The sequence below is a fragment of the Oreochromis niloticus genome, linkage group LG12 (assembly GCF_001858045.2).
Source record: "Oreochromis niloticus isolate F11D_XX linkage group LG12, O_niloticus_UMD_NMBU, whole genome shotgun sequence".
NCBI classification, from domain to species: domain Eukaryota; kingdom Metazoa; phylum Chordata; class Actinopteri; order Cichliformes; family Cichlidae; genus Oreochromis; species Oreochromis niloticus.
Window position 1 is genome coordinate 35,797,971 of NC_031977.2, and position 18,300 is coordinate 35,816,270.

At 41.8% G+C, this 18,300-nt stretch overlaps 1 protein-coding gene and 3 non-coding genes across 4 annotated transcripts; 1 reads left to right on the forward strand and 3 right to left on the reverse strand.

The window, feature by feature from the left end:
• Window positions 1–225: 225 nt before the first annotated feature.
• On the forward strand, window positions 226–11,289 carry LOC102083062 (cilia- and flagella-associated protein 157). The gene is made up of 9 exons (XM_005451549.4): window positions 226–494; window positions 1,691–1,962; window positions 4,230–4,383; window positions 4,859–5,126; window positions 5,389–5,510; window positions 8,809–8,959; window positions 9,324–9,475; window positions 9,565–9,699; window positions 10,264–11,289. The coding sequence occupies exons 1-9, from the start codon at window positions 331–333 to the stop codon at window positions 10,349–10,351; spliced, it is 1,506 nt and encodes a 501-aa protein (XP_005451606.1). The 5' UTR covers window positions 226–330; the 3' UTR covers window positions 10,352–11,289.
• trnac-gca (transfer RNA cysteine (anticodon GCA)) lies at window positions 8,256–8,327 on the reverse strand. Its single transcript has one exon. It is a non-coding gene; the product is annotated as a tRNA-Cys (tRNA).
• trnac-gca (transfer RNA cysteine (anticodon GCA)) lies at window positions 8,719–8,790 on the reverse strand. Its single transcript has one exon. It is a non-coding gene; the product is annotated as a tRNA-Cys (tRNA).
• On the reverse strand, window positions 10,749–10,820 carry trnac-gca (transfer RNA cysteine (anticodon GCA)). The gene has a single exon. It is a non-coding gene; the product is annotated as a tRNA-Cys (tRNA).
• Window positions 11,290–18,300: the final 7,011 nt, after the last annotated feature.

Consider the following 18,300-nt stretch of genomic DNA (forward strand, 5'->3'; position numbering starts at 1 on the left):
TGCATTTAGTTCTATTTGTGATTGCACATTACCTGAATTTTAAGGGAAAATGATGGCATATTAAACAGAATAGAAAGATATATTAGCTCTGCCACATTTAAAAGGCATGAAAGGCTTTTATTCCAGCATGGTATGTATTAACTTGTTATCAAGAAAGTTTAAATCTCTGTCAATTCATAATCACGAATCAGGTTAAAGAGTTTTTAAGAAGAAGTCACCGTTTCCGAGAAGTCACTGAAGGCCGCATTGCCTAGCAACGGTGCCGTTTAGTTTCTCGTGCCGGGCACCGGCTATCGGCGGAAACTTTTAGCTAACTTTCTGTGAGACACAATGCCCAGAAAGACGGAGAGAAAAAGCAGCGACAAACGAGATGGAAACAAGAAAACACCGAAAAAGGAAAACTCCGAGTTTCCTGCAGAGAAAAGCGAGTCTGGCGACAAAGAGAAGGACCTCTACCTGACACAGATAGCGTATTTAACCGACGAGCTGGAGCGGTGAGCCGTTTAAGTCTACCATAATGTTTAGAGTGATTGTGTGTGCAGTAAAAAGCGCTTTGTAATCATATGTTAAGTATGTTTTGTATATTTGCTAACTCGATCTAATGTTGCATTAGCATAATGGAGGCTTACAAAGGAGGCTTACGAAGCTAAGCTTCATTGAAATGACCTGATTTTACAAGCTACAGTGAGACGCTTCATTCTTTGGTGTGCTCAGATCGCAATGATCCCGTGGTTCCTTCATGAGGAATGATCACTATTGCGGCCTTTGTAAAGGTGTTAAACACACTTTAAACACCCCATTAACAAAATACAACGAAACATTTACTACATGCTTCTTTCACATGCCACGTACTAGGATTTACCTATGAAAGTGGCTATTTTCATTTTTTTCTATCCAACATAATCACAAGTTTCTTCTCTTTTTAAGTGTCATCACAGCAGAGCATCGTCTCTAACATCCTCCTCTCCCACACTAGCTCTCCATAGTCTTCCTGTTTTCCTCCTCCTTGCAGCTCCTTCTTTACCATCCTGTGTCCAGTGTATCTACCAACCCTGCTCTGCACACGTCCAAACCATAAATCAGTATTTATCCTGCATGAGAAAAATGCTAAAGGGAGACACTTGTAAGTAAATTGTAGTGTGAGACTTATGTTTCTCAAACCGCTGTGTGGTGACTTTGAAACTAACCAAGGATCAAAAAAACATAAAGTATTTCAGGCAAGTTGATCATCTTGTGTCAGTAATTTTAGGTGCTTACTGTCATCATTTTCTCAAAAGAAAACAAATCAAGTGTTGAAGGTGTCTTTTTGTTTTTCAAGTATTGGAAACTTGCTTTTTCTAAAAAAGTTCATTTGGATTTGGTACATGTCACACTGGGAATACTTTTTAGAGTTTTCCAGCTTTAATATCTGTCAAAACATTCACCAGATTTGGCCTGTTTTAAAGATATTCTGTATTTTGTATATGAGAAGCTGGGAATAAAATAACACTCTCATACCTGCAAAACTGTGGTTTCTACAGGCCTCAAGACCTTTACATATTTATTTGTTTCAGGCATCCATGGGTCTGTGTTAGCTTGAGGTCACTCCTCAGACAGTGCATGCTCTGCTCGAGCTGTAGAGCTGCTTCAAATCCAGAAAAGGCCAGATCCAGTTTATAAATTGTTGAAGCTGTCATCCTTAACCCCTCAGATATCAGCTGAAATGTGATGACCTTGTGAGACAGAGGAAAGCCTTGCTGACTCAGCACAGCACACTGGAGCAGGAGAACAAAGACACGGTTGCGTACCTGAAGCGTTCCCTGTTGGAGAAGGAGGACGAGGCGGGCGAGCTGTCGCAGCGGCTGCAGAACCAGCTGCAGGTTTCAGATCAGGAAAGAGACGCCCTGCAGCTGCGGCACAGCCGGGAGAGGCAGGAGCTTCAGAACCGCATCGATGAACTTATCAAAGAAAACGCAGCACTTGGTAAAAGTTCAGCTCTTAGCATGTAGCCCATAAGAGTTTACCACAGGGTATCCATGTAAACATCAAGGCTGATGGTAGGGATTAGAGTTTTAAAATAATAATTTTTTTTTTTTAAATAAAAGATGGAATTTCTGGATCTTCCTCCCTTTTCAGTTCAGTTCATTTATTTCAAACATGTGCTTTCACAATCATTACAAAATATCACTCCATTCTTTTGTTTAATACAGAGCAGGCAGAAGTATACACTTATTAGTCCCTACCCCCTCGAGTTTTAGCCCTCATTCATTTAATTTTCTTTTAGTCTTAAATTAAACAAACAACATATGAAGCAAACGTAAAACAAAACAAAACAAACAAACAAAAAACAATAATAAGAAAGAAATAAAAATAAACAAAACAAGAAATAAACAAGTCCCACCATATTTATTTATACTTTCATATAAATACAGACAGAATAATTAATTTGCAGATTCACAAATTATGAAACAAATGAACTAAAACACTGTTACCAACAACATTACCGTCCTGGGTTAATCCTGTTTTCTTTATTCTTATATTTGCTTAAAATTTGTTTTTTATATTTTATTTTAAACATCTTTATGTTGTTACTTTCTTTTATTTCTTCTGATAGACTGATCCATAGTTTAACTCCTGCTATAGAGTTAGACATACTTTTTAAAGTATGTCTAACACTTTGTATTTTTAAATTCCATTTCCCTCTCAAGTTATACCCACCTTCTCTTTCTATAAACAATTTGCTGATTTCTTTTGGAAGCATTTTATTTCTTACTTTATATATTATTTGCGCTGTTTTAAACGTCACTAAGTCTTGGAATTTAATAGCTTGCATTTTGATAAATAGTGCATTTGTATGGTCCCTGTACCCTGCATTATTTATTAATCTAACGGCTGTTTTCTGTATTATTGTTATTGTTTGTGTGTTACTTTTGGATGTGTTTCCCAGACCTCCACACAGCAGCTCATATATGCCAGTAGTAAAGCAGTAAAGCACAAATGGGATCTCGACTTCAGGCAGACTTTCACTGCAAACTGTTTTCATCCGAGAAGCCCTTATATTTAAAATTATTATTTTTTCCCTAATTACTTACAAGTCTCAGGCAATTTGTATAAAATGACTGTAATTGCTAAACAGTTAATACTTTTGCTTAAACCATTTGAATTAAAGCTGAAAGTCTGATTTATCCAGTGTGGAGCTGCACAAAAATGAAACTATAAAACATTTTTACATAAAGATGAATCTCTGAGGAAATGTGTGTGTGAACAGCAGAAACAAGCTTCAGTAATGCAAACATATCGTAGCTGAAGTGAAGCATCAGCTATAAAAACAAAGTCCTGAGCTGATTGGGAACCTCTGCTGCAACAACCACACTGTGGAAGCTACACCTCAGTGAATGAAGCCGAGGCGTGAAGAGCAGGCACGCTCAAAAACACCTTTATGCCCAAAACATTGACTTTAAGTAATCTGATTACATGCCAGTTTTACGTGTAACTAATTTTAATGGAATCTGGTGAAATGACTGGTATGAGTTCAGTTTATACCGAGCATATTTTCCTCAATAATTAAATATTTGAATAAATAAACCTTTGATTTTATACATTTCAGATGGATTTTACTCCAAAGTATTTGTTCATATTTATGAGGGCGGTGTGTGTCCCTGTCTTTGTAGCATTAATAAAGCACTGTGGGGGAATCTTAATGATTACATTATTTGGAATCTCGTGATAGTTTGACGATAAATTAAATATGTCTTTGCATTTCAGGAGAGTATACATTTTCCATTTAACTTTCTGAAGCCTGTTCTTAAACATTACATTAGTTTAATGTTGTATCATACCATGAAGCGTCTGCCTCAAGAATTTTCTTATTTGATTTTATTTTCTAGCTGCTGATCAGTATTCAGACTTATTTTGTATTTGCAGATGTTAAAAGTTTTCCTTCCAATTAAAGCCTTTTTGTTTTGTCTCAAATATAGTAAATAATAATTCTAAAAATAAAAAAGGTTTTACTTTTGGAAAGGCTGAAAAGAACAGACAGTGATTTGCTGGAAGAGGCCTCGATGAAGTATCGGCCTCTCCCTGCCAAAGATGTTGAAAGGAGCTGAGCTTTATAGTATTCCTTGAAAATCCAGCCCAGATTTCTTTTGGATGCAAGTGTTTCCAGCAGGAACCATTAAACTTTCAGTAGGTTTATTTCAGCAAAGACTGGCTTCAGGGAATGATTTAAACTCTCCTCTTCTCTCCTCTAGCGGAGAGGCTTGCAAGCCTGGAGGCGTTTCAGGAGCAAAAGGAGGAGATGATGTCCAGCTTAGAGTCTCTGGAGAAGCAGCTGGCGAGTCAGAAGGAAGAGCACAAAGATGACATTCACAGCCTGGAGATGAAAGCGCTGCTGGAAAAGAGGAGGTGGAATCCACTTTATTACATAAAAAAATCACAGCACAGGCTCTTTCCATTACCCGGGTCGAGTCCACTCGTAGAAAGTAGTTTAAGTTCAGATTGTAAACAAATCCGTGTCATCGCAGCACCTCAGTAAAAAGAGCGACGAATAAACTCTGAGAGGAGCAAAGAGTCTCAGCTTGTCTTCAGGACGACATATTAATCCAGCCTCTGTAGCACTAATGTTTTTTTCCTTTATGTGATCCTCGTCCTACCGAGAGTCGTGTTCCTTTGGAAAACAATGAAAAGCTGAAGCTCTGAAACTGCAGGCAGAAATATCTGGCTATAAATGAGAACACTCACTTCCACATTGCTGTTAACACCTTATCTACTGCACAGCAAATACACAAATACCATCAGTCTCTCCACACAAGGCTGCATACCTGAATTATCCACCTAATACCCTCTGACTTCACCTCCTTTGTCTTGTGTCCTGCCAAAGATTGGAGAGGGAGATGGAGTCTCACGCTGCAGCCATGGCAGCAGAGGTGCAGCTCCTGGTGGACCAGAAAGTCCCGGAGACGACCAGGCTGGCGCTGCAGGAGAATGCGGAGGTGAAAGCTCGCGTGGGGCAGCTGTCAGAGCAGGTGCAGGTCCTGATGGAGGAGAACGCCGCCCTGCGGGGCTGCAAGAGTCAGCTCAGCGTGGATGTGGAAAACCTGGAAGAAATGCTCAGAGAGACGTCACGCACCAGCTGCGTCCGTAAGAAGGTAAGAGAAGGAATTCTTAATTTCTTTAACTTAATATTTTAAATGCAGTATAACCACAGTTATGCTCCACTGTCCACTCAGATTACAGTGGCTTCGAATAATCCACGTTTTATTTAGTTAAATCAAGGTTACTGAAAAGTGGACCAGCACTAGACAGCATGCTCCCAGTGCCAGTCCCTTTAATCGTGTTTTAACGCTGACTTCATCTTAACGGGAAAAACAAGGGACTCACTCTAAATCCATATCCAACTGTCTCCATCAGGTGGTGGAGCAGCTCACAGAGAAGTGCCAGCAGCTCCAGGCGGAGCAGAAGGACTGCAGGCAGCGGCTCGAGCAGCTTCAGACCGAACACACAGGAGCCCTGGGCAAGATGGAGGCGCTCAGGTCAAAGTTCACTCCGCCGTCCGTACAGATGAGTCACGTCTCATTCAGGTTCACGTTCCCGTTAATGAAAGCAAAGCAGCAGGTGCAATTATTACACATATGCGGTACGTTTATATGCAAGCAATAACTCCACAGTGAGATTCAATAATAAGTAATCAAATAAATCAGTAACAACAGAGATACAAAAGAGACAGACAGGAAACAAAAGAGCACTGAATCCTGTTAGTGGTAGCAGCTGATGGTGGATCATGATGATGAGGCCTCGAAAACACCCACATTAGTTTACAGTTTATTCCTTTTTTACTTATGATTGCTGGAAAATTAATGTATTAATATTTAAAAATAGAAAAATATTTGTGCACTCATTTTTGTTTTACTGCAGTACAAAGACATAAACTAGTATTTTACATTAGTGCTGTCTGAGCTGAGTTGCTACACTTGCAGCAGAAATACAGAAATTTGCATTCCATTGTATTGAACCTGGGCCATGCAGAAAGGTTTGAAGGGGCGGGGCTCAAAGTTAAAAAGGGGGCTCACAGAACCAGGCTGAAGAACAGCAACCCACATTCATCAAGAATCTAATATGGAATCGCATCATATCACTGTCATCAGGTGCAAAGCAAACGTAGCCTGTGTTTTACCTGATGGGTACAATGTCCCTGCTGACAGTGCTGGGGGGCGGGGCTGTGTGGAGTGTAAAAAGTCCATAGACGAGAATGTAGCTGATTAAACAGGTGAGATAATAATAAAATCCAAAGATTGGTGACAGTGCTTGGAATCATAAGGCAATACATTAAAAAAACTGTGGGAAATAAACTGAAACTGGAACATTAGTAGGGCAAAAGAAAGGGGTGGTGGTAGGGTAAGCCTGTTACACAAAAGCTACACACACACACACACACACACAGGCCACAGGTTTCCATCATGGTGCTGATCCAGAATCCTTCCCCTATGATTTATTCCTAGTGTTATAATAATAAAGTAATGAGAATTAAAAAATAAAGTAATAAATATAAAGTAATGTATTTATGATGACTGAATTTGTTTGACTATCCACTCTGTGCAGGCACAAAGATTATTATATGTTTAAACTGTAGAGATACAATAATGTTGCTGCTGTAAAATGTTTGTCATATTTGAAATATAAATCTAATATAATCTGTTTCTTAATGTATTTTCTTTGAAATACAGTGTTTCTTTTTTGAATATCACAATTATAATAATCCATAATTATGTGGATATGGTTATTAGTAAATATAGTAAATATAAGCCCTCCAGAAAGGCAGGAAAAGTCCTGTAACTTCCTTTAAAACTAAATATGTTCCCTACCACGGTGGACAGACCCACAGACCCATGACAGCCTTAGTTAGTTAGCAGCTACTTGTGCAGTTAATAAAAGGACAGGTAATGTTTGTCGCGCTGTTACACACACAGCACGCTCATTTGTTTCAATGCGTCAGTTGCCACAACACAACTGACCAACGTGTACATAACAAGCTAATACTCCTGCATGCTGTAGAGCTCCCTCCCGACTCGTGACCAGCACGCTCTGCTGTCAAGGGTGATCATTGGTTAATGGTCATCATGTGACTGATGCAAGCCAGATCCTGTTATTTAGCAACACTGTGATTAATAGTTAAATGTTACTGTGAGGGGCACAGGCAGGACTCCACACACACACACACACACACACACACACACACACATTAAAAAATTGCCTCAAGAAATAAGCACTTGTGGTGCCGATCAGGCAGGTACTCAAACAGGTGCCTGATATGAACATTAAATGCTCATTACTCACTTTGCTCTGCTGTAGTTTTCTTATCAGCAAGGTCGCATTCTTCTCAGGCAGACGCAGATCTCTGCACAATGAAGCCTTGTTCATCACTGGAGACAAAGAAAGCGACGTTTGCGGCGGTCCCAGCAGCTGTCATCAGTGACTCGGAGTGCTCGCCTCCTGTTTTTCCACCTCAGTCGCTCCTCTGTGTTTCCAAGCCAAGAGCTGAAAAAATCCCTCTTTCACACATGCAGAGAAGAGACGCTGCAAGATAAGAGCAGCCTTGACCTGAGGTGTTAACCAGGGCCACACAAAACAGTATCTGTGAAATGTTGTACATTTAACTCCATAAATTATTATTTGTACATAGAAACACAACAGGAAAATTGTTCATTCAAAATGAATAATTCTTTACATGTAAAACTAAAAAAGTGTATTTTAGTTTAAAGGCTCAAATTCAGGCAGAAAACAGAAAGTTGTGCATCAGTTTGGAGGCTTGACTGCAAGTACTCACTTTATTATTATTACTTAAACATGTCAGGGTGAGCCTGTTATCATTATCATTTCTGTCATATATGCACTGTTCAGGACAAACCTGTTTGAAAGAGGCAACCAATCAGAAGAAAGGTGGCTTAAATGCAGATGATGAGGATGAAGTGAAGAAGAGTAAGGATTGTTTTGAAGATGAAAAATAAATTATATGGAGTAGAAAGTGATCTTTTCCTTAAAGGGAAGAAATTGTTTCACTTTGAGGAAAAGCTGAAGAGTCTCCTGTGATCTCACCCACTCAGCACACCTGAATCACATGATTAGGTCATTACCAGCCTCTGGAGAACTTCAGGACGTGTTGAGGAGGTCATTTAACCATTTAAATGAGCTGTGTTGGATCAAGGACACATCTGAAACACATTCCCACTCCTGCTCTGAACTATGATGGCAGGCAACTCAGGGTGGCATAAAATTTGCTCAGGGAGCATCCAGATTTGAACCAGAGACCTCTTGATCTGCAGTCAAATGCTCTACCACTGAGCTACACCCCCTGTGTGTAGCAGGCTGTGTCATCAGGGCCTCGATGCGCTGCATTGAACCAACCTGCAGATAACAGATTCAGCTAAGTCAGTTTATAAAACGACAAACACAGATATGTATAATGGTAAGTGACCTCTTAAATTACAGTGCAAATGAATCCTAAGATGATGGTTACCACAGCAACAGTAACTTTTAACAGAGAGAGCAGCTCAACAGCAGACAGCAGGCGGAGGCAGGTGAAAACTGAGGAACAGTGTGAAGCAGCAGCTACAGGATCTGCTGCGTGGTTTCATCATCTGTGATAAGAAATCAAATATCTTATGAGTGTGAACAGGTCGTCTCCTCACAGATTTACAGAGCTTGTTGTCAGCAGGGGCAGATAAAACAGCACCGAGCCTCTACAGGGGGCATCCGGAATTGAACCGGAGACCTCTTGATCTGCAGTCAAATGCTCTACCACTGAGCTACACCCCCCTCTGTTTGTGTTCTCAGGCAGAATCAGGCCTCTCTGTCTGAACAGTGCAGTAAAAACAGAGCTCAGGTCAGCCGGCTGGAGGCGGAGCTTCAACAGGAGAGGAGGAGGAGGAGCAGGATGAAGAACATCATTCAGGAAACAGCTGTTGCTCTCAGACAAGCACTGATGGTAAGATGACAGCGCTGACTCTGGAACGTGTGCAAATGACAGGTGTCGTACTTTCTGACCCGACTGCTCGATTTTAGAAAAGTGAGCTTCAGTGAACCCGACATCATTTCAAAGTAAAAGTCTGAAACCTTCAGCTAACACAGAACACACCAGGTATTCGCCTCATTAACACTTTATTTATTAGAATACAGAAATGAAAAAAGGAGATTTATGACAAGGTGGAATTTATCTGTAAAAGACAAAGTTGTTGCAAGCAAACTGAATTCATTTTATTTCTCTGTTAATGACGATGGTTCAATGCTCCAGTGAAGAAGGTAAGGTCTTTATCTCAGCCAGACTGTTTCAGTCTTGTTTTCTCCTGCAGGAGGAACACATGCAGCAGGACTCAGAGGTGGACCAGTGGAAGCAGCTGATGCAGAGGATGCTGGTGCTTTTAAGCAGAGATGGATTTGCCAGCTCCGCTGCTGACAGCGGCAAAGTAGACGAGCTGCAGACGCCTGACTCTGCAGCAGCCCGGTAGTAAAATCAGTGCTCGGTAAGATGGTCTGCAAATCCCTGGCAGATCGATGACTAACAGAAATCCTGCATCTTTATCGTCTGTGTAGAACAAGAAATCTGGATCTAGATTGGAGTTTCCAGTTCCAGCTGGCCCGCTACAGGCCGGGAGATCTGGGTTTTGTGCCTCGCCCCGCGCTGAAACACAAAAACGTGCTCTCCAGGATGGAAGCCGGCTCCAGCAGGTTTGTGGGGACCTTAGAGCATATACCTATTTACAACTAACATTTAAACTCTCCATTCCTTCATCATTTTAGATATCAGGTAGACAACATCCTCCTATTTAAGTAGTTCAGTTCATAGACTGTATATAAAAGAGGGACAGAGCCTCAGTGTTTGTGTTGTAGCCTTCGCTGTGTTAAAGCAATGAGAGGTTGTTATGCTGAGTTATCTTCTCCTCACAGGAAACTGCATCTATAAACTGTATAACAAACAGAAACACGTAATCCGAGTATCACACTGATAAATATTAAAGAAAAGCAGATTGTTCCAAACCATGGAGGCGTAGCAGGGCGACTGGCCACATGTGTCAGCATCCACCTGTCAGTGAAGCCTCAGCAGCATCAAAATAAACTAGTTATTAAAAACATGTTTTAAATGCCGTAAAGTTGAGACTGACTCAGTGACAGAGAGGTGGCCACTAAAGCAACTGCAGTTTCACGTTGCTGCTCTGGAGGTTTCCCTTTTTTAGCTTTAAGTGTATTATGTCACCTGACTTTCTTCTTCTTCTTCTGGTTTCTTATATCCAGGAAACCGTCGAGTCTGAAGGCGGACAGCTCTGTGAAGCTCACCGATTCAGCTGTGACCTCCAAACACTCAGAGACCAAACTCAAGTGACAGTAACAAAAGTCATTTCCTAAAATCTGTAAAAGTCGATTATGTTGCAGTTCAGTCTGACATCGACTGCGACTCCTGTCAGCTCAGCCTCTGTAACAAACTCTAATAATGTTCCTGCTGTTTCTGGCTGTGTGATGAAAACAGCTTGTCTGTTATTGTGCAGTGAAACAAGAAACATGTTATGAATGTTGTTTATCACAGTCTTCATTATTCTACTTGGCTGTTGTTACAGAATAATGAAAATTCTTTTACTGAATGATGATCAGCACTTTGGGTTCTGGGAAGCTGCAGCACACACTCTACAGCATTTCATAGATTTGCATATTGAGACAATAGGTGAAAGTACCAGCGATCATCTCTACAGCAGAGGGACTGAAGGGCACACTGAGCCCCCCACAGGGGGCATCTGGAATTGAACCAGAGACCTCTTGATCTGCAGTCAACTGCTCTGCCAGTGAGCTACACCCCCATGTGGCAGATTTTAATCAGCTGTTTTATTACAAAGCTACACAGACGTACAAAAGTGACTAAGATGATATTAAGCTGCAACATCAAAGTTGTATTATATATACACTAATGAAGTTCCTTTCTGAGCCTGGGTCCATATTGATCCTGGGTAATGAAGGTCTCTTCATTTATTGTGTTTATCTCCCAAAGCTGGAAAATTCCAGCAGGTACGAGTTGTTGAACACATCAAACATGTAACCATCAGCTTATGGTCAGAAACACCAGAACGGTTTAAACTCAGTAAAACTAAATGACCAAAATCTTAAAGTGGAAAGAACTTTTGAAGCAGAATTTGCATGTGGTCACTTTGTTTTTTCTGCTCTGTGATTGACTCGTTTTTGTTTTTACTCTGTGTGTTTTTATCCTGGTGGATAAACCTTGGCAAGTTGGCGGCGTGTCTGCTTTTCTAAATTAAAGCTCATTAAAGCTGACATTTTGTTTTGTTCTGATTTGAATCGGCACCTGTGCGCGTGTGTTTTTTTTTACACAATGCCGTTTTTGTTTAAGATGAAATAATAAAATATGTACAAATGAAACAGTTGTCGCCATTTTTGGGCAACAACCCAGAAATGTTTGAACAAAAAGCCTCAAGAAACCTCAGAATTAATGAAAATAGTTCAGGACATTTCTGAAACGATCGACTGATCACCACCAAGAGTCCAAACTATAACTTTAAGGCCGCACTGCACAAATATCCCACTGTGACATTGTCTTTGCATGAATGAGCGCTGGACTCCTCAAACAGAAAACCTTCTCGGTCTCCTGCACCGACGAGGCTGCTCGGTCTCAGCGGAGAACCCAGTGAAGTTCTCCGCTGAGACTCGGACAGCCTCCACGCCACTGATGAAGAGTGGTGTCAATAATGTAATGGGTATTGTCATACACCAGGAGGAACCCAGGACCAATGCACCATGTGGGGTCTGACAACGCTCAAGGATTTCACCCCGATGCCAAATGGCAGAGAGAGAGAGAGATCTCTCCCTATCTCTCGCTCTCTCCCTCTTCATATATATATATATATAACAAACACCCATCTCGCCCCTGCGGGCGGTTTATCCTTCAAGCTCAGGTCCTCTACCAGAGGCCTGGGAGCTTGAGGGTCCTGCGCAGTATCTTAGCTGTTCCCAGGACTGCGCTCTTCTGGACAGAGATCTCCGATGTTGTTCCCGGGATCTGCTGGAGCCACTCGCCTAGCTTGGGAGTCACCGCACCTAGTGCTCCGATTACCACGGGGACCACCGTTACCTTCACCCTCCACATCCTCTCGAGCTCTTCTCTGAGCCCTTGGTATTTCTCCAGCTTCTCGTGTTCCTTCTTCCTGATGTTGCTGTCATTCGGAACCGCTACATCGATCACTACTGGCTGCTTCTTCTGTTTGTCTACCACCACTATGTCCGGTTGGTTAGCCACCACCATTTTGTCCGTCTGTATCTGGAAGTCCCACAGGATCTTAGCTCGGTCATTCTCCATCACCCTTGGGGGCATCTCCCATTTTGACCTCGGGACTTCCAGGTTATACTCGGCACAGATGTTTCTGTACACTATGCCGGCCACTTGGTTATGGCGTTCCATGTATGCCCTGCCTGCTAGCATCTTGCATCCTGCTGTTATGTGCTGGATTGTCTCAGGGGCATCTTTACACATCCTGCACCTGGGGTCTTGCCTGGTGTGATAGACCCCAGCCTCTATGGATCTGTACTCAGAGCTTGTTCTTGTGCTGCCATGATTAGTGCCTCTGTGCTGTCTTTCAGTCCAGCTTTGTCCAGCCACTGGTAGGATTTCTGGATATCAGCCACCTCCTCTATCTGCTGGTGGTACATACCGTGCAGGGGCCTGTCCTTCCATGATGGTTCCCCGTCTCCCTCCTCTTTCTTGGGTTTCTGCTGCCTGAGGTATTCACTGAGCACACTGTCAGTTGGGGCCATCTTCGTGATGTATTCTTGGATGTTCATTGTCTCATCCTGGACTGTGGTGCTGACACTCACCAGTCCCCGGCCCCCTTCCTTCCGCTTAGCGTACAGCCTCAGGGTGCTGGACTTGGGGTGAAACCCTCCATGCATGGTAAGGAGCTTTCTTGTCTTTATGTCAGTGGCTTCTATCTCCTCCTTTGGCCAGCCTATTACCCCAGCAGGGTACCTGATCACGGGCAGGGCGTAGGTGTTGATGGCCCGGATCTTGTTCTTACCGTTCAGCTGACTCCTCAGGACTTGCCTGACCCTCTGCAGGTACTTGGTGGTTGCAGCTTTCCTAGCTGCCTCTTCAGGGTTCCCATTCGCCTGCGGGATCCCCAGGTACTTGTAACTGTCCTCTATGTCTGCAATGTTGCCTTCTGGTAGTTCAATCCCCTCGGTTCTGACTACCTTCCCTCTCTTTGTTACCATCCGACTGCACTTCTCCAGCCCGAATGACATCCCGATGTCATTGCTGTATAGCCTGGTAGTGTGTATCAGTGAATCGATGTCTCGTTCACTCTTGGCATACAGCTTGATGTCATCCATGTACAGGAGGTGGCTGACAACTGCTCCGTTCTGTAGTCGGTATCCGTAGCCAGTCTTGTTAATGATCTCACTGAGGGGGTTCAGGCCTATGCAGAACAGCAGTGGGGACAGAGCATCTCCTTGGTAGATCCCGCACTTGATGGTGACTTGTGCTATGGGCTTGGAGTTGGCCTCTAGTGTTGTATGCCACATCCCCATTGAGTGGGGCATTGAGTCATAGGCCTTCTTGTAATCAATCCAGGCAGTGCACAGGTTGGTCAGCCTGGTCTTGCAGTCTCGGCTGACTGTTCTGTCTACCAGTAGCTGGTGTTTTGCGCCTCTGGTATTCTTGCCAATCCCTTTCTGTGCCCCGCTCATGTATTGACCCATGTGCCTGTTCATCTTAGCCGATATGATGCCTGATAGGCATCATATCGGCATGTCAACTAGGAGCACCAAGTTGACATGTCCTGTCAACTTGGTGAGCTATGAGTTAATTACATCGTGAGAAAAAAAGGGGGGGAGAGAAGGCTGAAACAGGGCCTGGCCCGGGGTTTCTCCCCTCTCTGAATAACATAACCAAAACAACATCATTTTCCTGTTCGTCTGTTTTTGTTTTGTTTTTTGTTTTTCTCTTTCTCTTTTTCACCTCTGATGTGACCCTGACCAAACGCTGCAGCAGCTGGATCCACAACAACAACCTGAAAATGTCAACAGTGCTGCAGGACAGTGATCTCCTACAGACTGAGATGGAGAGCGCGAAACCTAAGGCCCGTTTCACTACACAGGGGAAAATTCCCAGACAGCTTCAGCTGACAGAGCTGTGACGAGACGCCTGCCAAGCCCGAATGAAAAGTGAGCCGAGCATGGACACTGGAGAAAGGACTGCCCCAATTGGGGCCAGAACCAGGATGGACAGAACTGTGAGCAGCAGCAGCAATGGTCACAAACAGACTGAAAAGGAGGAGGGCAGACCCCAGGGCACGATTCAGGCCGTGGTTTACCCAAGACACCAGAACAGGAAAGTGATGAACACACACACATCTACACACACACTGACTCAGAATGAAGAGTGATATACATGTGCACTCGTTGATTGAGTGAGAAATGACACACACACACCTAAATCGAAATGCTGATTCACTGAGAAGCGATCCACACACAAAATACACATGCACATGCTTGTGCAATGAAGAGTGATACACACACATATGCTGATGCAATGAAGAATGCTTTGCTAACAAATGCTTATGCTGATACGCAAAATGCTGCACACAAACATCCAAATACAGAATCTGTTACAAGAAGCCATTGATTACTTAGAATGTGTTTTATGTCACCCAGAGGGCATTTATGTAGATTTAAAGAACAAGGTCTAAAATTCTCTGCTTAAGAAAAGAATGTCTTTGCGTGATGTGTGTTTATGGCTCAACGCCTCGACTGAATTGTTTACTGTGCTTTTACACAGCCCTGAGCAGTGGTACAGAGTGAAAATGATGAACTAACGGTGTAAGTTTTATTTTGGAGCGCCACATTTTCTGTCATTGAGACTTAATCCAAGGAGGAACAAAAGGTGCTACGGTACCTGAGGTTCTTGTTCCCACACAATATTGTCCTAGGAGGAAGCAAAAACTTTCCTGTGAATTTCTGGTTGATTTTGGTGTTTTGCTTAGCACGAGGTTGATTTTATCAGTGAGGTTTGGGTTGTTTTCTTTCTCTAAGAGAGAGAGAGATGGTTTTATGCTTAGACATGTCTGCAACGGGCCCTAGTGTGTGTTATTTTATTAGTATTTTATTGGTTATGCTTGTGTTTGCTTTTGTTACAGTGCACTGAGATAAGAAAATCTGAGAGGTGTGATCCACTGGTGGTGATATTTTGTGAGTTCATGATTTAACAATCAGCTCGTTAAACCAGGCCTGAAAGATTGAAATTTAAAGTGCTATGAAATATTCTTACTGGAAACAGCCGCAAAGTGTGCTTCTCCATGATTATAATGGGCTTTGGAGAAATTCACTTATATGGGACACTGATCACATGAGAAGTCCTGAGTCTAAAAGGATTGCAGCGAGTCAATCCAACCCAAAATCATAAAGAAGTGTCTTCTCACTGAGATGACGTGATATTGCTGTGATTTTCTACTTTTTTCACCTGAGACTCAGGTTGTTTTTGTTCTTGGACCCATGATAAACTAATAACTGAATGAAACTGATGTCATAAGAAATTGAAGGTTAACAACCAATAAATAGTCAAGTGGTGCCACATTTCCTTTTTTTTGTTGGGGGTGTTGAAATATTTTATTTGTTTTTCCTTGTTTATATTCATTTTGGTTGAACAAGACATTTACATAAAGATAACTCTTGTTTCATAAATCTGTGGTAATGTGTGTTGTGTGGGGTCGAGGTCTTACTTACTCTTACAGAGTTTGCTACTGCCAATCTCCTTCCCAAACCCAGTATGTCAGTGAGCGTGAATCTGAGTAACCCTGTGATAATTCTGACCTGGAAGGCCCTAGGTCAAAGATTTTTGATACAAGCCCTAGATTCAGATATTGTAGATATTATACTTGGGGCCAGGAGTACAGATCACTTTAATAAGATAGCGGGACATATGTCCAGGTTACATCAGCATGTTTGATTTGCTGACGATAACGAATTGCGAAAATATTGAGACTAATTAAGTATGTTTATGCAGTGTTTATGTAGTTTCTTAAGTTAGAACCCAAACTTCAGTTCAGAAGTGAGGTTTAAGGTGAGCAGGAAGAGGATGAGATGGAGATGAGAAGGTGAGAGTAGTTGATGCTTCTGTCAACTCAATGAAGAAGATGAGAAAGAAAAAAGTAGAAAGCGATAATGAAAATGTAAATATAAAAAATGATTTTAAACATTTAAGTAACTTGATTAATTTCATTATTGTTTGTTTGTTTTTTTGTTTTTTTGATAGTGATGTGGAAGACCAGAGATGATGATGTGTGTGCGTCCAGAGTCATTAGGGTGCCGACCAGGAAACTCTGTGTCTAAGCTGCCCGGAGGGATGCATCTGGCATTTGACACACTGTGTAAATAAAAGTACAATATAATTGAGTGCTGTGTGGGTCCATGGTGTGTCACAATCTGAAGCCCGTATTTGTTAATTAAGTTCTTTTCGTATTCTTTTGAAACAACAGGAAAGTGATTTTAAAAGATTCTTTCAGTCACTACCACGAACGCTGCACGCGCTTACATCATGATCATGAGACACTCTCGCAAACAAAATCATGGTTTAGTAACGCAGTGTGCTTACGGGAAAGTAACAGTAATCTAATTGCTTTTTATGCAATAGTAATCCCTTACTTTAATTGTTACTTGAAAAAAGTGATCGGTTTACGCATTACTGCCCATCTCGGTCTGTATGTACTTTTGTTTGTTATTTTTTTTTATTAAAGTCAAAAAGAATCCTTTTATTTACTAAAATATCCAAAATAAGACAAATACATATTTTTTGTCTTATATGGTAATGAAGACTTTTCTTTAATGTCCAGGAACAAACAGAGCAGGAACATCCCTGTAGTTTAAACCTGTTTTTATAAAAGCTTTCAATGATCCATGAGTAAATGCTGTCTGATAATAATTCACTGTTTGTTTGTGTGACTATTGAAATAGAAAAAGATACCTGCAAATGATGATTAACACAGATTTTTTTCAGATTTTTCTGTTTGCATAGAAGAAGAGGAAGAGAGATAACACACTGTCAGAGCTGAAGGTCGTCTGTAAGCATCAATATTTCAGCACAGAACAGAGCCATGAGCAGTGGCGGTCCTAGCCTGTTTGGCGCCCTGGGCGAACACTCCCTCTGGTGGCGCCCCCCCTCCCATGAAGAGAGAGAGTATGCATAGTATGCAAACAGCTACCAAACAGCCATCATAATTCGTCATACAATGAGAACAGGACAAATCAAATTTTTTTACAATGACTAATTAATATTAAAATCTGTAACATAATGTATTGTTTGGAGTTTAGTCTGTGACTGTTACTATTTTTACCATTTCTTCTTGGACCAACTGTAACCCACATTATTTCCTTAGGGATTAATAAAATATTCTGATTCTGATTGTTTCAGGATGACCTGCCATCATCCAATGACACATTGACACAGCTTGCCGATTGATGTCCGTGCGTCGGAATCCATCCAATCCTTTAAATCACGTTTAAAAACCCACCTGTTTAAGCTTGCCTTCCAAACAACTTAGTTTTTAACTTTTCCCCGGTTCATGCTTGTTGCCACGTCACCATCTTATAACTGTATTTTCTTTTGCTGATAATTTTATTTTTCTGCTCCTTTACTGCTGTAACCCCGCAAATGCGGCTCGTCTGTGAAGCACTTTGATGTACCTGAGACTTTTAAATGTGCTATAGAAATAAAATTGAAACTGAAACTGACACATCTGCTTACCTGTATCTTTTGCTCGTTTCTTCTCCTCTTGTTTTCTCTTTTTTCTAAACTGAGCACCTGATGGCTTTGAACTTTTCTTGTCCATCTTGGTTTTAATTTTGCACTCCAGTATGAACACCCATCCCCCAACCCGAGGATCACCACAACATAACCTAACAGACCTACACCTTAGTTCACAGATTCACTTTGTCTAGGTTTTATTTCTGGGATTTCACACAACCCAGGATTCAAATCATGAATCCATAATGGGCTTGGATTTACAACATGATGAATGAAATGTGCTCTATTTGGAAGCAGCCGGCCCCCTTCCCCTTTCGACCGGTTGTGTGTGAGACTTTAAATCATCAAACTGTAAATTGTTATTGATCCCGTTACCCCGAGTCCTAAAGTGTATATTTCTTTTCTTACTCTTCTTATATTTATTGTTTGTTTACTTGCACTGCTGTAACTGGAGCCTCGTCCTCTCGTCTCTCTATATACTGGACTGTATGTAGCGGAGATGACAATAAAGTTTACTTTGACTTCAGCAGCGAGCA